The following is a 25,751-nucleotide window of genomic DNA, read 5'->3' as shown; positions in this document are numbered from 1 at the left end:
CCACCACAAGGGATGCTAACCGCTTCTACGTCAGTTTTATCGACGATTATAGCAAATATGGATATATCTACTTAATCAAGCACAAGTCGGAAACCTTTGAAAATTTCAAAGAGTTTAAGCAAGAAGTGGAAAATCAATTGGACAGGAAGATAAAGATGCTCAGATCCAATAGGGTGATGAGTATCTTAGTATCGAGATCCACGACTATCTTAAGAAATTCGGTATCATTTCACAATTGACGCCGCCTAGGACACCGTATCTCAATAGTGTGGCTGAGAGGCGCAATTAATCCTTGTTGGACATGGTTCGTTCCATGATGAGTCGAGCTTTGTTAACTATCTCATTCTGGGGGTATACTCTAGAGACTACCACCCATATCCTTAATCTAATCCTAACCAAGAAGGTTTCCAAAACACCTTAAAAGATGTGGACAGGGAAGGTTCCCTCATTGGCACATATCATGGTTTGGGGTTGTGAAGCTTTCGAAAGATGAGAGACTCACGACAAGCTTGAACCTCGAAGTGAGCGGTGTATTTTCATCGGCTACCCACATAAATCTTTTGGATATCTTTTCTACAAACCTAGTGACAACGTGGTCTTCGTATCAAGGAGTGGGGTTTTCCATGAAAGAGAACTCATATGCCAAGAGCATAGTGGGATGCAAATTAATCTTGAAGGGCTTCAATAGTCAAGCTATGAAGGAACCTCTAACACTAGCGTTCAACCTGAGGAAGAGATTCATGTTGAACCGATTGACGAGTCATTAACTCTAACACGTTCCTCTCGAGTTAGAATGGCACCGAAGTTTTATGGTTTTCATATTACTACAGAAGGTGATACGTTTATTAGTGATAGTACGCTTGTAAATTTGGATGAGCCTACTAACTACAAGGAAGCCATGGCGGTTCCCAAGTCTGCAAAATGGAAAGAGGCAATGGACAGCGAGATCCAGTCTATGTATGACAATCAAGTTTGGAACTTGGTTGACAATGTAACAGGTCGAAAGATAGTTGGGTGCAAATGGATCTTCAAGAAGAAGACCTACATGGATGGTAGGGTGCCTACGTTCAAGGCACAACTGGTTGCAAAGGGCTTTACTCAAACTCCGGGAGTTGACTACGATGAGACCTTCTCACCAGTGGCCACAATTAAGTCTATTAGGGTTATGTTAGCTATTGCTGCGTTTCATGATTCTGAAATTTGGCAGATGGATGTCAAAACCGCTTTCCTTAATGGGAAGTTGGTTGAAGATGTTTATACATGTCATCCAAAGGGTTTTATGGATGCTAAATATCATAATAGAGTGTGAAAGCTTGAGAAATCCATTTATGGATTAAAGTAAGTGTCTCATAGATGGAATCTTTGCTTCGATGAGAAAGTTAAAGAGTTTGGTTTCTCTAGAAGTGAGGATGATTCATGTGTGTATGTCAAGGCTAGTGGGACTATAGTTAGCTTTTTAGTTTTGTGTGTTGATGACATACTGCTCATAGGAAACAACATCCCGACCTTGCAGGAGGTTAAGTCCTGACTTGGGAAGTGTTTTGCTATGAAGGATCTAGGGGAAGTTGCTTACATTCTAGGATAAGCATTTGAAGAAACGGATGGAGAAGACTAATAGGACTTAGTCCAAGTACTTACTTGGATAAGGTAGTGAAACGTTTTAGCATGGAGAGTTCCAAGAAAGGGGAACTGCCAATCCAAAGCAATACCAAGCTGAGTAAGACTCAAAGTCCGAGTACCGATGCCGAGATAGCAGAAATGAGTTGAGTGCCATATGCTTCCGCCGTTGGCTCGATCATGTATGTTATGACATGTACTCACCCTGATTTGTCTTTTGCGTTGAGCATGGTTAGAGATATCAAGGGAACTTAGATAGAGCTTACTGGACAATAGTTAAGAACATTCTTAAGTACCTATGAAGGACTAAGGACTAGGTCCTTACACTTGGTGGGAGTGATGACTTGAGAGCGACAGGGTATACTGACGCCAGTTTTCAGACTGACAGAGATAACTTCCGCTCTCAGTCGGGTTGGGTTTTTACCCTAAATGGAGGAGTAGTTACTTGGAAAAGTTCCAAGTAGGAGACCGTGGCTGATTCAACGTGTGAATCAGAGTACATAGCAGTGAGCAAAGCGTCGAAGGAGGCGATATGGTCGAAGAATATCATTGGAGACCTTGGAGTTGTGCCAGCTATAAACGAGACCATGGAGATTTTCTGTGATAACGAAGGAATGGTTGCCTTAACTAAGGAACCAACGGATCATGGCAGATCCAGATATATCGGCAGAAAATACCACTTCATCAAACATTGGGTATAAGAATGACTCCTCGTCGTAAAAAGGGTGTCCTCAGAAGAGAATCCTGCAGATCCCCTCGCAATGGGTCTGAGTAGGATTAAGCATGTTCAACATGCGATGAGCATTGGTCTAAAGGACGATATTAGTTTTAGTGATTAGATGGATGTTTAGAATCTTGTAATAGACAAATGTAATTGACATTTGGTTATTATATAATCGAGATTTATATATAAGTATTGTTTACTATATTGTGTCAATTGTTTACTATTGTTTCACTTTTGCATGTTTTACTTCCTGAATAATTGGATTGTTCAAACTATCCACAGTCGATCATACTTTGGAAGTAAGTTGTGAAGTTAGACTATCATGAATTGGTTTGTAGATTGTCTAAGTGCTTAGACATAGCAAAGGTTTGCTGCAATGTTCATGAGTACTTCTGAAATAGGATTTGAGTATTGGATTAAACCCACGCTCATTTGAATCACTTCATGGAATTTATCATGAATGATTGTGAGAAGATAATATTGTATAATCTTTAAACCGAGATATATGAGTTGTTGTTTACAAGTTGGTTCTGTATTGATAATACATAAACACATCAGTAACTTGATGTTATACAATGCGTTGGTGTGTATGATTTGACGAGTAAATAGTACAAGCATATAAGTCAAAGTTTATCTGTTCCTTTTATCCTAAGATGGTAAAAGCAATATCATAGTCCCCTCGATGATTTTGTGTGGACTTATATGTCGGGCCCGGTCATCACTAAATTGATACGTTCAATTAAGTTCTATGTCAAACAAATCAGAAATCAGGAAACAAGCTAAAGGAGATTGAGAATGATTTTGTTCCATGTCTTTTTTCCACACGATATCATACAGAACGGAGGATTATATGATCCCTTATCTAAAGGACGCGTCATTGACTTGGTTTGAGTTCGATAGCGGCATTTTAGAGCTACGATTGCTAATCGGATTTTGAAGTCGTACTTGCAGTTATAGTTCTTAGACTTATCCAATTGGGAGATTATTCGATTAGGTGTCTAAGCCCATAGCAATAATTGGTATGTACTTGATTTGATTGTAGCATGGTCCTTTTGGGTTGCCTTCACCATAGCAACTAGACATGATGAGTTTTGGAGAAATAGGTTAATTAATAGTTTGTTAATATATTATAAGAATAATATATTAATTGATAAATCATATTATTTAACTGGTATTAATAAGAAATTAATTTTCGAATTAAAAGAAACTGATTAAAAGTAAGGGGGCTGGTTTTGCAAATCATTGATAGTTGCAAAATGGGCTGTTGGATCACCTTGGAAGGGCTGGACAAAATCTATGTGAAGCCCATAGAAGATTTCTTCCAAAGGAGCCTTCTAGAAGGTTTCCATGGGTTGCTTAAGGGTTAAGCGATCAGATTAGGGTTTCCACTTAAAACCCTAGCAGCCACAAGTACATAACGACCCCTTAGCCTCTAGAATTTGGCCACTTCATTCCTAAGAGAACCATAGCCGATTTCTTACCCTCTCTCCCTCATTCTTTGCTTGTGGTGGTTGTGACTCCATTAGAGGTGCAACGCTTGGAGCATTGGGCTTTCGAAGGTCAAGGAATTGAAGTGAGGATTACTTGTTACTACTTGCTAACAAGAAAGGTATTCATCTAACCCTAATATGATTAGATTTGGATTTTATATCTTAGAATTAGGTTCATGCTTTGGAAAATTAATTTGCATGTAATACTTGAGAAAAACCTAGATCCAAAGAAATCAGGGTTACATGTGCACTTAGGAATGTTGTAATGCTCAAAACCCATCAAAACGTTGAACCCATAATCTAGCGGAGTATAGATGACGACCACAGACTATTTTAGACAGTCGAGTGGAACGGTAGCAGGCCCGCAACCTATATGTGTTTTTGAACTACATGTTCAACAGGTGGATTCCATCCCCCTCATGGTGGCCTTATTGACATATATTGCTGAGGAATCCCTTAAGCAGTGTTGTCCATCTCGATGATAATCCTTAGGCTAGTTCCCTTAAATTATATGCTTTAGGGACAGAAAGTGAGAATAACGAGTACGGGTAATCGGGTTGAATGATTTGATGAAATTAACGAACTTAATTATTATGGGTTAAAAATCCTATGTGCTTACTAGGCTCCCAACCCTGACCCACTCAGTTTGTTGCATTATAGGTAGTGGCAATAGAGCTTAGGAGTGATGATCTGATGAGAGATTAATGGATTATAGGCCATTAGAATGATAGATGTTGTAAGGCCTATACTATTTCTGTTAATGCTTATGTACTATATTGACAATGACTTCCCAACATTTTTAATATAATTAAAACACATTTCTTTGGAAATGCTTTGATAATATTTTTTTATATTTTGGGAACAAATTCCACAATATTATTCTTCAAAAGAATACTCTAATTTTTAAATAACTCAGGTCCGGTTTGTTTACCTCTTAATTGGAAAATTAAGAGGTAACCTCTTAAAAATTCAGATATGGCTTGTTTGGTATCGTCTTATAAAATAGCTCTGAATTAGATAAATGCGTCTTAAAATTTCAGACTTCAAAAGACATCTGAAAAACAAAAAGACGTGTGCTGCCCTCCCTAGGTCTCGTTCTTTCTTTTTTCTTCTCACGCCTCCAGTTTTCTTTCTCATCAACACACATAGCCACACCTCCATCCTATCTAATGAAAGCTTTATAACCTCCCCATCATCGCAGTCACCGGTCTCCTCTCCGCCTCTAGCTCCGTAGTCGGTATCTTCTCCGCCCCAGCTCCGATTTCTGCGCTATAACGACGCCGAATCCACCCCTGACGACTTATGTTGGTAATGTCTTTGGCCTCTTTCTTTCTCTTGCTATGTAATCTCTTTCTCTATGGAATCAGATGTGCTATATCAATTTGGGATTGAAATTTCGAGTTTTTTGTTTCCCCTGAAAGATACAACTTTACATAATCGTTTTTTCCCTAAAATCACAGCTGGAATCATATGTGTTGTTTCTTGCTATGTAATCTCTTTCTCTATGTAATCAGATGTGCTATATCGATTAGGGCTTGAAATTTCAAGTTTTTGTTTCCCCTAAAAGATACGACTTCACATAATTGTTTTTTTTTCCTGAAATCACAGCTAAAATTTCAAGTTTTTGTTTACTGTATATGTTGAAATCAAATGAGTTATGTTAATTAAGCGAGGTGTTCATCAAGAAACCCAACAACAGCTCTAAATTATATCACTAGAGGGATTGCTTATTTGATTTTAAAATTCAAGTAAAGATATTTTTTTATTGGATTCAAGAATCTATCTTCCTTCAATATGTTCTTCAACCTTTTTAGACAATGAAAGGGTTGATTAAAGTTGTAATGAAGTCAAGGTTTTCTTCACTTTCTAATGCACTTGAGGAAAATGAAGATGTTGAGGGACAAGAAGAATAAAAGGATGGGATATTTATGTTGGAAGCTATTATGTTGGTTATGCCATATTTGAGATACAAGTATTTATTCACATTGATTTTAGTTTGGATTCTATGTATACAAGTAGTATTTGTATTAATCAAATACATGAAGTTGATCAAATACATGAAGTTGGACCTTATTTGATTTGTATTTGTGTTTAATTTTGATTTATGTTTAATTTGAATTGTGTATGGCGTTCATATTTTTTCTGATAATTATTCAAGAGGTTAATTCAATTATTTTATAAAAAGACACGTTGAACTTAACAAAAACTTATAAAGAAGGGTAAAATGGTCATTTTTATAATTCAGCACAACAATTCAGAGGTTCCAACCAAACAACATATTAGAAATTCAGATCTTAAAAATTTAGACATCTTAAAAATTTAGATCTTAAAAATTCAGACCCTGCCAAACAGCCCCTCATATACAAATCGGTCTTTTCTGGCCATGAAATTGGGGATGTCACAGTTGGGATCAGAGCATTAGTTTAAGCGAACTAGGAATTTGTAGGATTTCTAGACTTAAACTTAGAATGCTAAGCAATGATTGTGAGATGACTATATTTAGAAAATATATAGACACAAGCATTAGCTTATTTTAGGAACAATGCCTAAATTTATTTTATTTGTTAAATGATTTATGATATGCATTATGTGTTATTACTTGATCGGATCTATGGTTTATTGTCGACTGAATCTAGAAAATTTATGTGTTCAGATTTCTAAATGTTCGACTATGATATTAGAATTGGCATGTAACATATGGGAGTAACAAGGAGGATTTAAACGTTTATCAAAAATAAAGATCTAAATTCGCCTACTTTTGTGTATAGATTAACATGGCCAGAACCCCAAACAGATTCAGAAACACTAATGTAAGTGCTAATGGCAATCAGCAGCCTCAACCACAAGTGATTGAGCGTGCACCGAAAGTAGCAGCTACACCCGAGCCAATCACGATGGCAGTTGTACAAGAAATGATCCAAATGATGTTGGATCGTAATATGGATGAAAAAAGACGTCTACTTTAACAGAGTAGGGATGAACCTACTATGCCTGTTGAGCAGCCTAAACCGAACATTAAACAATCAAATGAAGGAGACTATAGTCAGAAAGTCAGTCAAGTTGAGCCACGATTGGTTAGAATAAACCACCCTTACGGAGGAAATGATCGACATGGGTGCAAGTACAAGGATTTCATGGCATCCAAACCACCGAGTCTTTCTGGAAGCTCAACACCGGTGGATCTGATGGATTGGATCTTCGAGATGGAGATGATGTTTGAAAGTTGCGTCTACACCAACAAACAAAAAACTGCTCTCGCGGTTACACTGTTAAAGCCAGGGGTACTGAGCTGGTGGAAGCTACTAGCTGATACCATGCCCAATGAAGAAGCTAACAAGATGTCTTGGGAAAAAATTTTGGTGCAACTGAAAATGCAGTACTGCTCGGAGCAGGATCCTCATGAGGTCAACAATGAGTTTCAAAATTTGAAGAAGGGAAGGATGAGTGTCACCGAGTATGCTGCATGTTTTACGAAGAAAATGAAGTTTGTTCCTTATTTGGTTCTAACTCAACTCTCCAATGTCAACAAGGTTGCCATTGGATTACCAGCAGACATTGATCTGATGCTCAAGCAAGTGACCACCTTGAAAGAATGTTGAGACCTTTGATCTGATGCCATTGGATTACCAGCAGACTTTGATCTGATGCTAAGAGTGTTGAGACCCAGTTAAGGGAGAAGCGTCTAGAGAGGTCCGAAGTTGGAGAAATAAAGAAATTTGATGGATCTTCAAGGTCGAACAAGAAAAGCAAGTTCTCGAAGTCTAGTTCCGAGAAATTTGGATGAGGAGGAGGTGAAGCAAGATGGTGTAAGAAGTGAAAAAAGAAGCACTTTGGAAAGTGTGGTGAGGAATTCACTTCTCACAAGTGTGTAAAACTGGGTATTACGCCAATGATGGTACATCCATAAAGAGGGTGTGTTATGGATGTAGAGAAGAAGGGCAGAATTCTAAGGACTACCCAAAGAAGAATGAGGCAGCAAGGCCTAATGTTTCACCGAGGCCAAAGGCAAGAGCATTCCAAATGACCTTGGAAGCAGCAAAGAGTGAAGCAGATGTCGCTTCAGGTACCTTTCTTGTAAATGGATTGCCCGCTAATATATTATTTGATTATGGAGCTAATTACTCTTTTATATCACATAAATTTGGTGGAACACTAGCCTTGCCTGTAGATAAACTTGATAGTGCTCTAGTTGTAGAAGTTGCCAATGGCAAATTCATACCTGTTAGCGATTGCATTAAAAACATCGTAATCGACTTGAATGGGAGTAAATTCCACAAGGATTTGTTACCCATTGAGTTGAATGGTTTCGACATCTTATTGGGAGTGGATTGGCTTAGTGAAAATGATGTGGAGATACTATATACAGGAACAAGATGGTGAGAGTAGACTCACCTAGAAAAGAATCGTTTATGGTGTACGGGGACAAACGTAGAGTAAACTCTAGAATCATTTCCCTGATGAAAGCCATAAAATATTTGTCAAAAGGATGCACATCATACTTGCCATTTGTGATTGATGAAAATAACGAGAAAAAAGAGATACAAAGAATACCAGTGATGTGTGACTATCCATAAGTTTTTCTCAAAGATCTTCTTCGATTGCCCCTGATAGAAAAATAGAGCTTCGAATAGACTTGTTGCCAGGATTAACACCAATAGCGAAAGCAACATACTGATTTGCACCGATATAGATGAAGGAGCTTATGATGCAACTTTAGTAGTTGTTGGACAACGGTTTCATTAGATCTAGGTCATCACCCTGGGGAGCTCCAGTATTATTCGTGAAGAAGAAGGATGGAAGCATAAGGATGTGCATAGACTATAAAGAGTTGAACAAGGCAACGATAAAGAACAAGTATCCCATGCCAAGGATTGATGACATGTTCGATGATCTGCAAGGTTCAAGATATTTCTTAAAGATCGATCTTGGTTCGGGATATCATCAATTGAACTATGAGAAAGCAAGATATTGAGAAGACTGCACTCAGAACAAGATACGGACACTATGAGTTCTTGGTTATGTCATTTGGACTAACCAATGCTCCAGAAACATTTATGGATTTGATGAGCAGGGTTTATAAACCATTCCTCGATAAATTTGTAATAGTGTTCATAGACGACATTCGAATTTACTTAAAAATCCAGTAGGAGCATGGCAAGCACCTACATGAAGTATTAGAAGTTTTGTAGAGGGGGAAGTTGTACACAAAGTTCTCGAAATGTGATTTTTGGATTTGAGAAGTCTAATTCTTGGGTCATGTGGTTAACTAATAGGGAATAATGGTTGACCCAACAAAGATTGAAGTTGTGATGAAATGGGAATGACCAAAAAGTCCTACTAAGATTCAAAGCTTTCTGGGATTAGATGGATATTACTGAAGCTTTATCCAAGTATTTTCTTTGATAGCTGCTCCATTAACAACTTTGACCCATAAAGGAGGAACATATATATGGAGAGAGAAACATGAAGAAGCATTTAAGAAATTAAAGAAAAAAAGCATTGATTCTATCTTTACCTGATAGAGTTGAAGACTTCGTAGTCTATAGTGATGCATCTGGAGTTGGGTTAGGTTGTGTTCTGACCTAGAGAGATAAAGTAATAGCATATGCATCTCGATAATTGAAAGAGCACGAGAAGAACGACCCTACTCATAATCTGGAGTTGGCAGCGGTAGTATTTACATTAAAGATATGGAGGCAATATCTTTATGGCACAAAGTGCAAACTCTTCATTGATCATAAAAGTCTCTAGTATCTCTTTAATCAAAAAGAATTGAATATGAGACAACGACGCTCACCAGTGATACTCAAGGATTACGACAGCGAGATACTTTACCACCCTGGTAAAGCAAATATTGTAGTTGATGCTCTTAGTTGAGAAGTAAACCAGGAAAGAAAGAGGCCAAGAGCTTTAACAATAGAAGTTGTCTCAACAATTGTGGAAAGCATCAAAAAATATTAGGAAGAAGCTTTAGAGAATAAAGACCGAAAAGAATAACGTTTCGGCAAAACATTGGTATTCGGTACAAATAATCAAGAATTTAAGGTATTCCAAGATAGGATTTGGGTGCCTAAGATGGGATGAATAAGAAATCTTCTAATGGAAGAAGCTCACAAGAAAATGTACTCGATTCATCCCGGCAACACTAAAATGTATGTGGATTTGAAACCTTACTACTGGTGGCCGACGATGAAGCTCGATGTTGCAAAGTATGTGGTAGAGTGTGTACCATGTGCTAGAGTTAAAAGCACAACATCAGAAGCCATAAGGCAGAGTGTGTAACATGTGCGAGAGTTAAAGCTCAACATCATAAACCGTATAGGAGTTTAGAAACTTTACCTATACCCATGGGTAAATATGAAGACATCACCATGGATTCTGTGACTAAACTACCCAGAACGAAGAATGGTAATGACATGATTTGGGTAGTCGTGGATCGGTTCAAAAAGAGTACGTACTTCTTAGCAGCTAATGAGAGATGGTCTAAGGATAAGCTTGCAAATGTTTGCGTGAAGGAGATAGTAAGACTTCACAGTGTTCCGTTAACAATTGTATCGGATCATGACATTCGTTTCACATCAAGATTTGGGAAAAGTCTACAAGAGGAAATGGGTATGAAGTTGTGTTTAGGTACAACCTACCATCCACAGACTAATGGTTAAAGTGAAAAAACAATTCAAACAATGGAGGATATGTTAAGAGCATGTACCCTAGAATTTCAATGTAAATGGGATAGACATTTACACCTCGTAGAGTTTTCCTACAATAATAGTTACCATTCGAGCATTAAGATGGCACCTTATCAAGCATTGTACGGACAGGAGTATCGTACGCCGTCTTGTTGGTTTGAGGCTGGAGAAAAGCACTTTGTTGGCCCCAAAATAGTCCATAAAACTGCAGAAAAGCTAAAATTGATTAGAGAAATGATGTTAGCAGCTCAGGATCGCCAAAAGAGCTATGCCGACAAAAAGCAGTGACAAATGACATTCGAAGTTGGAGATTCGGTATTGCTCAAAGTCTCACTATGGAAGGGACTTAATTATACGATTTGGAAAAAAAAGGAAAAGTTGATTCCAAGATTTATTGAGGCATTCAAGCTTCTGTAAAGGATTAGGAACCAAGCTTACAAGATGGAATTACCGGAAGAACTGGATGGTATTCATAACACTTTCCATGTGTGTTATTTGAGGAAGATCACGGGAGAAGTTCTCTATATAATTCCATTTTCGTAGTTAAGGATGGATGAAAATAAGAGGTTAATCGAAGAGCTTGAAGCAATTATTGACCGTAAGACAAAGAACTTGGGCGGTAAGATGGTTGAATTAGTGCTTGTGCGATGGAAACATATGAATGGGCAGAACCTCACTTAGGTAACAGAGAGTGATCACATGATGATTCGTTATCCACATATGTTTGTTGATGAATGATTCCGGGACAGAAACATCCTGAGGAGGAGAGAAGTGTAATGCCTGTGTATCTGGCTAAGCATTAATATTGTAATAGTTAGACTCGACAATTGTAATCTATTTTGAAGTAATAAAGAGGAATTATTTAAGTATTATGTGATTTAAGTGCAACATATGTGCTTATAACGATGTAATAAAATAATAATAAAAATATGCGTCAAAAATAAAATACTAGATAGACCCAATATCTATGAAGAAAGTTGAAGTGGTCGTGACTTGGATTCTTGAGATATAAAGAACGCTAAAATCCGACTTATAACGAAGAAGTTATGACTCGTCGAAGTTTTGCGACCAAAACCGGTACGACGCTATGTATCGTAAAAAGTGAGTTTGCGATAAAATACTTTTTAGCCTTAGCGATCTAAACAAAAGTCATAGTATATGTTAAACCAAGAGCGTGCATATAAAGAACGTCCAAATCTGACTTTGTTAGAGGAAGTTATGATTTTTCTAAGGTTTGGCATAACAGTGTGCAGCCCAAAAATCAAATTTTAGATTGATTGATTTTTAACAGGCATAACAGTGTGCAGTCCAGACAAAAACGGACGTCGGATGACAAAGTTATGAATTTTTAACGGACTGTAACTGTCTAAGTCTATTAAAATATAACTCTAAATGAAAGTTATAGATCACGTCGCTACCTACGCACAGATATAAAGAACGTCAAAAACGGAGCTTGTATGTGAAAGTTACGAAATTTAGAAGATATTAAGTTTTGGGTTAGGATTCGAAGCTGACATGTGGGAGAATCTCAGCCCCACCTTCTTCCCGACGGTTTCGCATATGATGATGACACATGTCACTGATACGCCCAACATAGGGCTTGGTACACCCAGTCTACCGAGTACGCCCAACGTGCGTTGGAATTACGCCCTATGTAATGCAACTTCCCAACCTATAAATAGAAGCGCAAATCTCTTATTTCTTCACACCATTCTTATTCCACTATACCCACAAACCCTCTCTTCCATTCCCTAGCACTTCCTAAGTGCTAGAGGCGAGTCCTGGAGTGCCAAAATGTCTCGAGAAGAAGAGCTTTCAGCTCATAAGTTTTGCCCGAGTAGAACCCGATTCCTTGCTAAACCCCTTTGTAAGTGAGTTCTGCTTATCCTACTTTAAGTATAACTTATGTTTAAGTTCATTATCGTTATTATGAAGCTATACACAATATTTATTAGTAATTCAAATTTTTTATACTGATTGATCTACTTACGGGGATGATGTCTAGGCTGTGATTTAGTGAGGTGTTTAAAGTGGACTTTCCAAACGGTATACTTTGTATACCAAACGGACCCTACCCGGTTGTTCCTACCTTGATAATCATGAAAGTAGACTTTGAGTGAATGATAAATCTAGACTAATAATTAGTCGCAACAAATATTAGACTAAAATCTAGCAATAATGATATTAGGTTTCGTCGAAGAAAAAGAAAATTGTTAGAAGCGAAGCGCCGCCCGAATATCGAGTCACCCTTTAACAAGTGAGCGTATAGTTTCTTTCATCTTACACATAGATATGAAGTATTTAATATAAATTATGTGATGTATGTACCTATTATCTATGTTCTTGATATCTATGTTGGATGAATGATTTATACACGTTTTACTTGATTTAAAATGTATAACTATTATATACCTATAAATATGTCGGGTAAAGATGGGTGATGATATAGATGATGAAAGATGAAATAAATGATGAGAGGCCTCGTTGTTGAAAGTTGACCGAGTTATCTAGCAGAGTATAGATGACGACCACAGACTATTCTAGACAGTCGAGTGGAACGTTGGCAGGCTCGCAACATGTAGGTGATTTTGAACTACATGTTCACCAGGTGTACTCCATCCCCCTCATGGTTGCCTTATTGATATATATTGTTGAGGAATCCCTAAGCAGTGTTGTCCATCCCGATGATAATCCTTAGGCTAGGTCCCTTAAATTAGATGCTTTAGGGACATAAAGTGAGGATAACGAGAAGAGATAATCGGGTTGAATGATTTGATAACATTAATTAACTTAATTATTGTGGGTTGAAAACCTAATGTGCTCATCAGGCTCCCAAACCCGACCCACTCAGTTTATTATATTACAGATAGTGGCAATAGAGCACAGGAGTGATCATTTGATGAGAGATCAATTAATTATAGTCCATTAGAATGATAGATGTTGTAAGGCGTGTACTATTTCTGTTTATGCTTATGTACTGTATTGATAATGATATCCCGACGTTTTTAATATAATTAAAACATATTTCTTCAGAAATGCTTTGATAATACTTTTATTATATTTTGGAAACAAATTCCACAATATTATTTTTCAAAAGAATACTCTACTTTTTAAATAAAGCATAAATAAATCGGTTTTCTGACCGTGAAATTGAGGATGTCACAAAAAATCATGAGAATTAGAGAATTGATGTGTATATAGAGGAAATTATGGTATGTATTTTAAAAATGGTGTTGGATGATATCGGTTTCTGTAAATATTGGATATGAGAAAAATTTAAAATTTAAAAAACTAATATGCAAAACTAATAAAGCATATAAACCAATATTTATTCATTATTAATTCCTTAAATGTTGGATTTAGTGGATTAATTTAGAATTGAAATAATGATTCAAAAAAAAAATCGTCCGTATATAGAGGGATTTATACCAAATATATGAATGTTTTTGTATTATTTAAAAGCAAAGGAAATCATATATGTAGAGGAATGACAACATTGTAGAATCATAATGGCGAAATTCTACAAGGTGATGAATTACATGTGGATTAAGGAGTAGAAAGATGAGATTATACAAAATCGCACCAATAACGTATTAAATGGTGCGGATATATATAGAAACCACACCTACTACATATCCTTCTTTTATTTATTGATGTGAAAACAGTTTTAGATGATTTAATAATACGATTTAAGTATATAACCGCATCAGTAAAAAAATCTCATCGCACTATTAACCTAAAATATCCTCCATTATAAATAAAGATCTTTTGTCACATGTCACATTGTCATTTATTTTGCCACATGTAATTTTGTAGTTATTTTAAATCAATTTTTATTCTATGTCTTTTTATGCTTTTTTCATTTTATTAAATTTCATATAATATTTAAATGTAATAATAAATGCATATCAATTTCATAAATGAACTTTCCATTTAATTTCAAATTATTAAATTAAAGATTAATTAATTTTCTTTATTTATTTATCTAAATTATTTGTTTAAATTTAAAAGAAATAAAAACACTTTAATTTTTATAATTCAATATTTTCTCAATTTTTTTTTATAAGTTCAACTTTTTAAATGTTTAAAATTTTGTATTTAGTTTTTATTTTAAATAAATTCATATAAGACATGAGATACTTAAAAAAAAATATTTAAAAAGTCAATTATCCAATCATAGGTTGTTCTCATAAGACGTCGATAACTTTAAGATTTTATAGTATGATAAATTCAAAATATTCACGGGCTGTCCTCAATTAAAACATGTCCACAAACAGATAACAAAGTCTTTCACTCGGGAATGCACACCATGGCACGTGGTTTCCCGAGTCTTTGAAAGGAAAAAGAAACCTAGCAAATTTTTGTGCTAACTCCTCGTAAAAACGTCATAGATGTATATTTTTTCTTCTAACTAATTGATAGAAACCACACACCAAAATCATCACTCTGCAGCTTCTAATCATTAGATAAGGTCAAATACACGAAGCCAAAATCACCTTCTTTTCTTTCCTTTTCTATCCCTCTCACTATACACCATGCCCATATCCTTCTCTCTCTCTCTTTATATATATCCTTCATCAATGCACTTATAGTTATAGACATGGAAATACACTAATAATATCCAAGTTGCGAGTGTCAATCTAAGCATAGTTCTAGTACCAAACAGCAAATCCAAAGATAAAACCTATAGATAATCCATATAAAGTAAGAGAGAGAGAGAGAGAGAGAGAGAGAGAGAGAGAGAGAGAGAGAGAGAGAGTTGAATATGCTGCATGCAAATCTCTGTGGAAAGGAAGAAAGCAGAAGTGGTCCTGAATTAGTGGAAGAGGAAGAAGATAGACAAGTATATGTAAGTAAATTGGTCCCTCATTCATAATTCAAGAGGGTACTGTCTCTTCCTACTGTTGCTTTCATACACCTCAACATGACTCCTTCCTTTTGTAATTATTATCTTCATACTCAAAAGCCCATAATTATAAGTTTCAATTAATTATGAATTTGACTTTCTTTTTCACTTATTGCATCCTTTATTTTCGTAACTTACTACCCTAAATAATCAATGTATCTGACTACAAAATTGAAATTTGTTTATCACAACATCAATGTAGTTAATTAATTTGATGCAATAATATATGGGTTGATCAGAACTACTTGAATTACACCAAGATTGGATTAATATAATAAAGGAATACCAAACAACTTCATACCCTTGCTACTTGCCAGGCTCACAAAAGCTTTTTAGTAGGTGTAAATATCTTAATTTCTGGCCAATTTACAAATGTTTAAGGATTTTGTATATAATCAAAAGATCAAGGAAATTTTTATCGTCTGCCCAGAAGATGAGTTTGTAAATGTCATCATATATATCCATAGATTTTCTAATGTGTCATCACCATTGCATATATACATTACGATCAAGTCATTTTCAATTGACTAATTGATATAGGAAACAAATTATTTAAATAGCATTAATGTAATTTGAAGTTACGTAACGACAACAAGCGTACGTGTAGTTCACGAAACTAGACACAACCAAGATATAAAAATAAATCATAACAATAACAAAGACCCATCCACATAAGATTATATGACATATTTTTGGAAATTTCACGATTTGAAGAAAAAAAAGATCGTGGCTAGATTTTGTAAATCTACAAAAGTTTACTTGTGATTTATTTTAAATTTTGTAAATTATGTTTAGTTAATTATTAAGATTGATATAGGATTGTGGCTAGTTTTTATAAAACAGACTAATTGAATCGACAACCAAACTGTTTCAACTAAATAAATAGTTTTTAAAACATTAATTAATTCTATTATATATTATAATTAATCATATGGAGTACTAGATATATATGTCACTATAGAAAATAAAATAATGACACACAATATAACCGGTTTATTATAAGATAAATAAGTTCTCCCAAATATAACAGGCGTGCCTATCCATCTGTCTTTTGCACCATGTGATATACAAAACTTCAATAAAACAATGCCCTAGCTTTAATTTGTAACTGCCGATAAAGCACTACACACAACTTTTCAATATGTTCAGAAATGGTCCCATAAAAATAATTATGCTACTTTTTCTTTCACTATTTTATCCCCACAAACCCTAGCTACATTTTTGCTCTTTTGTTAAAGAATGTAACTTAACCTTAAGAAGAGAAATTTGGGTATCTTGTTAACCATCCATCCAATCATTTCTCAACCACATCACACCATTAAATTAGCTGAAAGTAACATTGTTTCATTTGGTTATTCTGGCTATACTTGTTAGGGAATAATTTTGAGGTTTTAAGCTCGTGGTGAATGTTAGAAAGAGTGAAAGAGAGGATCATTTTTAACAAATTTGATTGATCATTTACTAATGAATATTTCGTCATAAACATTATCGCGTGACGAAAATAATCTCCGATAAGATTTTGACAGCTAAAGATGATGCCGAAGGAACGTACGACACGTGGCAGCATATGAGTCATTGCTTTTATCTTTACTAAAAACTCATTCCAATTGGCCATGGTTGGTTGAGTTGCAACATTCTGAAACTCTCTCTACTCATTTCTGTCATGAATTCTATCTAAACTCATGTCCTCTACAGTTAGGTTTTCTCTTTTAAGCAACTACTTTTGAAGTTATAGACTTTCTCTCTAGATTCGGCTAGAACAAGCTTGTTTTCAACTATAATAGCAAGCTAGTGAAGTTTTGTTCAAGAAATATAGCTGAATTTTGGAAAAAAGTACCTGAAATCTATGTCCAAGTAAGTTTCCTTCATATGTCTATCTGATCCATGTACTTTCTAGTGATTATTTATGCATATATTTCAGCTTCACTTTCTTATTTTATGTGTGGGTTGCAAAGAACAATAAAAAGAAGCCATGGAGTACTCATAGTACTTAATGGGTACTTTGTTCTTCATCCTAATCAGGGTTAAAACTTAAAGCTTTGATATTACATGCTTTTCTATCATTTATGAGTTTAATTATGAGTTTCTTTTCTGCTTTCAGAGACTTCTTCTTGAATCTTGAACCAAAAAAGGGGTAGCTTCTGCATCAGTTATGAGTCAAGAAAGATGAATATTTCAAATTTAAGAGAATCAAACCACGAAACCAAGCAAGAAGGATCTAGTGATGCCTGCAAGATTGTACCTAAACCAAACTTAACCACATCGTCATGGTCGAGATTGAAAGATCCAAGAATTGTTCGAGTTTCTAGAGCTTTTGGTGGAAAAGATCGACATAGTAAAGTTTGTACAGTTAGAGGGTTAAGAGATCGGCGAGTTAGACTCTCAGTTCCCACTGCTATCCAATTGTATGATCTTCAAGATCGTTTAGGACTCAATCAACCGAGTAAAGTTGTCGATTGGTTACTTGATGCAGCTAAACATGAAATCGACGAACTCCCTCCTCTCCAAATCCCACCAGGAAGCTTCGGACAAAATCTTCAAGCAATGCTAAGTGCTTGTTCACAATCCGAAGAGGTTAAAAGTAATGTTAATGGTCTGAATTGGGAGGATTACTGGAACCCTGATAAATCAAAAGCAACTGCACGAGACACCAGTGAAGATGGAGAAAATCTTGATCGAGAAGATGAAAGAAACAAGCATGATCATCATGGGACATTTGTTCAACCTAGTAATTTCTTCGGAAGAAACCCTAATTCTTCGAATTTACCAGGTTTGTTAAACAATGTCGTTCCAAACAGTTCTTTCCTCAAATGGGATCCTTCTAATTTGTCATTATCTCAATTTCATCATCAACATGGCGACACAGTTCATAACTTCAATATGAACGTATCAGCTTTGCCCTCCATTCCGTCGGGATCTCAGGTTCTTCTGTATCCTCCACCACAACCACCGCCTCAAACACAGTCCTATTTCCCTTCACACAATCACAACTCCGGTGAGTTTGATCCGAAACAACTAAACTTCCAAATGCTCAGTTCTTCTTCAAGTTCTAATTTCACGCCACCTCTCTACACAATAAACCAAGGGATGCGACCGTTTCATTTGAGCATGAACCCTAAGTTTTTTTCTTCAGAAGATCATGGTGGGCATGAACCACACAAATGAGTGAAATCCTTTCTTGATCTTCATATTCATGAAGCATCATTCGAACTTTGCGTTAAGAATAACTAGAACCCAAAATGGAGCAATCTTATTTAAATCAAGATGGTTTTATTTTTTGTTTTCGATTAAAGTGTTCGTTAACCTTCCTTCATATAAACTCAAATTTTCTTATGTATACTTTTATATATAGATATTGATTGATGTATGAAATATTGTATCAGTTCTTCCCATTCTTGAGGTGTAACACAGCAATAATAAATATTAGCAATAGTATATGTATTTTCATCATCCTTTTAACACTATGCAATTTGTATTAGAGATAAGATTGACCTTCGTAGTAAAAGTCATTTTCGATTGATGATCTTACGACACATATTAATTAGAATCTGCAAGGGAATGTGTTCTTCACAAAATAATTTGTAAAACTTAACTTTTGGACTCACTGTAATTTTGTTTAACCAGAAAGAAAGCATTATATTTTGTCAAAATAAACGATTTTAGTAGAGAAAACACTAAATGTGATGTTTGTCATTTTATTTTACAATGATAATTAACTCATAACAATGATCTACAAGAAATCGAATACAATAGTCCAAAAAGATAATTTTTTTAGGCATGTGATGTCTATGCATGTGTTGTATGTCTTTAAGCAGTACTGATTTTTATTTTCTAGCTAGTATTGATCGTTTCAAGAAAAAAACACCCTTGCCTCTGAGTATGTGTCGCCTTAACTTCACTACAAGAAATGTTGCCATTAGCGGCGGTGCAGGGCATTTGCGGCGACATGTAATTGATGCGTTATATGTCGCCGCTAATGTCCTGCGTCGCCGCTAAAAGCAACCTAATAACGATCCGCATCAAACAGTCTGCATCCGTTCTATTTGTTTTCTATCCAAGGGTCATACAAGAACGAAAAAACGCACTGACTTTTACCTCCAGGGTGTTAGGTGTTGCTGCTAATAGTCATATGTCGCCGCTAATGCCCGACTTTTTTGTAGTGCTTGGAGAGTAATTAATTCTATTTTACAAAATCAATTAATAATACATGAGTCATTTGAATTAATGATTAATCTTTATCTTTATAAAAGACAAATCTATTTTCGAAACTCTTAGACGAGACGCTATAGGTCGAATTTTGCTTGTTATAGGTGACATGGACATGCCATAATGGCGTAGTAACGGGGAACACCCCCCCCCCCCCCCCCCCCCCCCTTCTCGTTGCTTCTCGTTATGGCGTCACTCGTGCTCGTTACGACCGATTGAAATGCGGTGAAATTTGAACGTTGGGCTAGTGGACCGTTGCAAACGGTCAAAACGTAAATTAAAAAAAAAACTTTTACTTATTTATCTTTATAAATACTAGTTTTAACCCATTTTTTTAACCTTTCTCTCATTCTCTCTATATCTTATAAACATACTTTCTTCAAATTTTTTAAAACAATGGAGCAAAACTCAAAACCATCCTCCATCATCAAGCCCAAACACACAACCAAACATAACTTCGCCTCTCGGGTTATGAAAATTATTTCAATCTTTTATCGTCTCAAGGATCACCACAAATCTTATACCTAGACGCCGCTTTTCAATCTCTTTTCACCACCACTGCAATTTCCCAACTCACCTTAGCTTCAACAAAATCTATTTGGTCAAAACCCAAATTTACAACAAAATCTTGTCCCTACATTTGCTTCAATGCAACAAACTACCAACCAACCAGCACCTATAACACAACCATCGGTTGAAGTGGAAGCGGGAGGTAGGAGGAGAGGGAAAAGGAAAGGAAAATCGAAAGGGAAATCGATAACGGTTGAAACAGAAAATGCAAGTGTTCCACAATGGTAGACACCGAAGGAGGAATATGCTTTGACACGACTTGGTGTACTACTTCAAAAGACAAACTTCGTGGAAATGGAATGAAGAAAGGAGCTTATTGGGGGCGATGCGCGACAAGTTTCACACTATTTTAAAGAAAAATCTGTATCACAATAATGACATGTTGAGCAGCAAATGGAGCCAAATAACTTAGCGGTGCAAAAAATTCAACGGTATTTACAACCGGCTTGAGGCGCAACAACAAAGTAGAACCAACAACTTCGATTTCTTCAAATATGCAAACCAACAATATCGGGTCGAAATGGGACAAGTTTTTGAGTTTGAAAAATCATGGGAGTTGTTGCAAGTGGATCCAAAGTGGAATAAAATGCCTACATTGTCAGAGGTTCAATCCAAAAGGTCTCGCAATTCGAGCTCAGTCGACGTGTCGGACACATAGACTTATATTGACCTAAATGTCGACACCGATGAGATCCCGGTTGATATCGAGGAAATATCCCCACCTCGGCGACTGCTCGGACACGGCAAAGCGAGGCGCACTGCAAGACATGCTGAGGAGGTTTGAGGTGAAAACAAAAGAGGCAGCGGAAATGAGAGCGAAGTTCGACGAATACAATTTGTTAATAAAAGAAAAAATAACTTGAAACGTTTTCATTTGGAGTTCCTAGGAAGCCAGACACGGGAGAAGCATGAGCAAAAACAGAGGGGACTAATGACAGATCAATTTTCAATTCTTCAGACGAACGATGAAGGTTTGGCGCCTAAGGATCTAGCGGTGCTACAAGCAATGAAAGAACAAATTAGAAAGAAATATTTGGGTTAATTAAGATTTTATGAGTAATTTGAATGATATTTTAGTTATGATTTTAGGTTTAAATTTTTTTTTAATTGTAATCGGAATTTTAGATTTTAAATATTATGTCTTATTTTGTTTTATTGTTTTATGTTTTATAAAAATATATTCGTTTTAGTAATTAATAAAAAGTAAAAAGAAAAAAAAAACCAAAAAGGAAGAAAAAAACAAGAAACCAAAAAAAACCAAATTAAAAAAAATAAAATAAAAAATAAAACATATTTATTCTCAAAAAATTGATGTTGCATCTTGTTGCTCATTTCCCCAATTGGTGTTATAACAATATTTACTTATGTGGCATGTGAGGTGACACAACTCGGTATTGCATCTTGTTGCCCACACCCAATGCTCTTAAAATTTCATCTTATTCTAATTAAGTAGCTTATCACTACAAGAAAAAAGGAAATTAGCGACGACTAAAATCGCTGGTAAAAAGTAAAAAAGTCGTTGGTAAAGGTAGTAGTGGCGACACATCGCCAGTACAAAGTCGCCGCTATTGCTTTGTCGCTATTGATCAAAATGTCGCAGGTAAAAAAGTTGTCGCCGCTAATGCTTAAGTCACCGGAGATTTTCCAACTACATAATAAACAACAACATATATAAACTTATAAGTTAAATTATCAAACAAAAAAAATCATTTTAATAATCATTGAAATTATTTAAAATTCGTTTGATCAATGTAGTCCAATGAATATATTATCCTTTCTTTTTTATGTTTTTAAGATTTTCAAACAATTTTTCTTACATCAATATAATAGAATTTAACAAAAAATCAAAAAATATAAATTTTCAAATAATTTTTCTTACATAAGTATAATAGAGTTTAGACTTGATAATAAAAATATATTTTATAAAGTTATAAATAATTGGTTTCTTTTATATATACTGCTTAAATAAACTTTTTGTCAACATAACTTATTAGTTGCTTCATAGAATAATTTATTATTATATTAAAAAGAAATGATCTACGATGATCAAAATCAAATTGCTAAACGTTGATAAAAAAAACAAAAGAGCATCCTACTTACATACATAATAGCATCCTACTTATACCAAAATTACATACTTACACATAATACATAAGAACATCAAATCCACATACTTTCACATACATATACCACCTATACACCAAATACACATACATTCACATACACACAAAATAACATCCTACTTATACTAAATACACATAGTTTCACATATATAGATAATAACATCATTCTTATACTAAATACATAAACTTTCACATGTATATACCATATATACACCAAACACAGATACATTCACATACACACATAATAGCATCCTACTTATACCAAATACACATAATTTCACATATATAGATAATAACATCCTACTTGTACCAAATACACAAATTTCACATTCATATACCATATATACATCAAACACACATCCATGGACATATATACACCAAACTTACATAGATTCACATACATATATGAAATATACACACAAATGCCAAATTTCACATAATTTAAACAACTAAACATATTTTGCAATTAAACTCGAATTTCACAATAAATAGAAGTAAATAGAACATGTGGTGGCGGAAATCAAAGAAATGGTGCAGTGGTGGCGGTAGTCACCGATGGTGATAGCCGAGAAACTAAATAAAAAACTGAAATTGACAATTTTTTCCAATTAATCACTAAAATAAGCTAAAAATCGATGCTACAAGAGAAAAGGGAAAGGAAACTAAGCTGAAAATACCTATTGTCGCTAGAGATTAGACTCAGTCGCTGGAAATTCTCCCTTACCGGTTTATCTCTACTTTGCCCGCCGATATCTTCTTCTATGTGGCCGAAATTCCTTAATATCTACTTTGGCCGGTGGTGATGCTTGCGAATCAACGAAGAAGCGTGAAAGAAAAATGCAGCAGTAGACAGAAGATAATAGAAATAGAAAAGGAAAAGGGCGTTGATTTTTTTTGTTAACTGCATCGACCTTTACCGGCGACGCAAGAGGCTTCAACGGCGACATTTCAGAGGGAATTATTGCGGTATCATTTATTCAACATTTAGCGGCGACAGGGTTAGGTCTTTGTGGCAACATGTGTCTTCGGTATTGGTTTTGTGCGTTCCATGAGTACCCCTTCCGTTGGATTAGAAACACGACCGAACGACTCTATTTTACAAGAACGTGAAAACGTGGATCCATGCCATGGCCCTTTAGCGGCGACACCAATAGTGGTGACATGTACCTTTAGCGATGAAAAACTGATATGTCGCCGATATTGGTGTCGTCACTAATGTCGATATTACTTGAAGTGTGTTAATCGACATAGTTTGTCTATATAAGTGGTTTTGTTTCATGTTTGGTTTAGGGAGCCAAATATTATAATTGGATTATTCGGGGGTCAAAGTGTAATTTTCGGGCCACTTTGTAAAGATTTCTAGAGGCGGGGGAGTGGTTGGTAATTGTCACACCCCCAAACCAAGGATGGCGGAAACGTCCGAGGGTGGAGGACTTCATGTGTAGTATCATAACAACAATGGCAATAGTGATGAAAGTAAACACAACCAACATATATATAATTGAAAGAGTTACATCATTGTATGAATTACATGTTTCAAAATCAATTACAATATGCTGACAAAATATGATAAGTTTGACGCCTCAACGTCCCATCCTCAAAAGTACTTTGTTACCTGTTTAGCGATTTTCTAAGAATACAAATAGTTTGAAAAAGTGTCAACACAATGGTTGGTGAGTTCATAAGTTTTTGTATATAATCATGAAATAGCTTGTCTCGTAATTGCATAGCTGTTCTAGAAAAATCCGATATTTTCCTTAAAATGAATGCTGTAGTCTTGTACCCAAAGACTGAAACGTATGAGTAATCTTCCTTATTTACAGAAAATAACGTGAGTTTATTTCGATATAAACGCGTATGATATTAGTGAAATTCTCGTAAATTCTTAAGTTTGTTAATACTTTCCGTGAGTTATTATAACCATACTTGACATAGACGGCCTCGTAATGCGACGTTCTTCAGGCGTCGCCGTTAAATGACACTTGTCACCATAGACCTGCCGGTCTAGCTGTTGCAAGCAGCTCTGGTGTGGGTTTGTCAAACCCAATATAGATCTATACACAACTATCACGTTCTCCTTACAAGAGACTCTGGTTACAATTTACAGGACTTGTCGACTTTGTTACTTTGGAAGTAACCCGAAGGGAATGACTCACAAATTTATTCATTAACAGATTTACGTGAACCAAACTGAAAACCTTTGGTAAATAAGTTTGAGAAGTAAATGATACATAAACTATACCTATTATAGTTTATCCAAAATGTTTGTAATGTATAAGAATTCTTTTATGAATGCTTTAATACTATGAATTCATAAACTATGCTCATTATAGCTTAATTTACGTATTCTAAATGAATGAATAATCTTATCATGAATGACTATATTTCAGTTTATGATGATAAACTAACAAGGAGACACATTCAATATTTAGAACTTATCGTTATACACTTTGCTCAACATAATACAAAGTGTTATGAAAGTTATAAGCTGTTAACAAATTTTCAACCTTTCTACGCTGTTTTTGAAAAGTCATAGAATAATCATACGAAGTTGAAAACTAAATCCGTAAATTCTGAGAGTTCCCAAAATGTGTCTAGTTTACTCAAAATTTTTATCATGATTTTTAATGACATCCAACTTGGGTGAAAAAGTCCATAATCACAAACTGGTCCGGATTGGTGTTTGAAATGATAGGCAGTTTTGTAAAAATCACCATAAATTGTAGAAAAATCGTATGGAGATGTGCAAGTAGTCATTTTAAAGCTAAGAACTGGAACTACTTACAACTAAAACAGTTTTTCAAACAAAAATGTTTAAGTTGTCCAAAACAGTCCGTGAATGGAGTCCAACTTTTCTGATGAAAGCTGTTAGAAAAATTTAGTTATGTTCTTGGTGTTTTAACTTGTATTCCCCCCCCCCCCCCCCCCCCCTAAAAACTTAAGAAAACATAAAAATGTAGGGGTATGAACTCACCTTGAGTGATTTCTGTAGGTAAGTGTTGAAGAAGAGAAGTGTTCAACCCAAGAACACTTGAAGAATCACTCTAAGATTCGAAGATCTAACAAGAATGTGATGATGTTTGTGTAAGAAATCTTTGATTTTGAGTAGGAGGATGTGTAATAATCATAAGAAAGATGATGATACTTACTAATTGTAGGAGAAGAGTCTTGGAGTATGCCTTGAAATTCTTGAATTAGAGAGTAAAAGATGAGAGAGTTTGGAGTGTGATTCTTGGTAAAAATGAGAGAATGATTAAAGTGTGAGGAGAGAGGATGGATGTTCCAGCCCTAAGAACGTGGGAATAGTTGTAAATAGTGAGAAAGGACCTATGGAGTGGCTAGGGATGGGCTGGTGGTGAATAGTGACATGGAGTGGGTATGGGAGTGGTTGCTTGTGTCATAGACATAAGTAAAGTCAACACTCTA

General features: G+C 35.4%; 1 protein-coding gene across 4 annotated transcripts; it reads left to right on the top strand.

Annotated features, from left to right (window-relative positions):
* Window positions 1-15,110: 15,110 nt before the first annotated feature.
* On the top strand, window positions 15,111-18,876 carry LOC111904714 (transcription factor TCP17). Of its 4 annotated transcripts, XM_042900315.2 has the most exons (4): window positions 15,112-15,369; window positions 16,953-17,042; window positions 17,122-17,280; window positions 17,528-18,876. In XM_042900315.2, the coding sequence occupies exon 4, from the start codon at window positions 17,593-17,595 to the stop codon at window positions 18,589-18,591; it is 999 nt and encodes a 332-aa protein (XP_042756249.1). In that variant the 5' UTR covers window positions 15,112-15,369; window positions 16,953-17,042; window positions 17,122-17,280; window positions 17,528-17,592; the 3' UTR covers window positions 18,592-18,876. The 4 variants fall into 4 exon arrangements, with proteins under 4 accessions (XP_023756209.1, XP_042756249.1, XP_042756248.1 ...); XM_042900314.2 differs by having other exon boundaries at window positions 16,953-17,280; XM_023900442.3 differs by lacking the exon at window positions 15,112-15,369 and having other exon boundaries at window positions 15,392-17,280; window positions 17,528-18,196; window positions 18,293-18,876.
* Window positions 18,877-25,751: the final 6,875 nt, after the last annotated feature.

Source organism: Lactuca sativa, chromosome 3 (genome assembly GCF_002870075.4).
Source record: "Lactuca sativa cultivar Salinas chromosome 3, Lsat_Salinas_v11, whole genome shotgun sequence".
Taxonomy (NCBI): domain Eukaryota; kingdom Viridiplantae; phylum Streptophyta; class Magnoliopsida; order Asterales; family Asteraceae; genus Lactuca; species Lactuca sativa.
The sequence above is the reverse complement of the archived record's forward strand: the minus strand, read 5'-3'. Positions and strand labels throughout refer to the sequence as shown.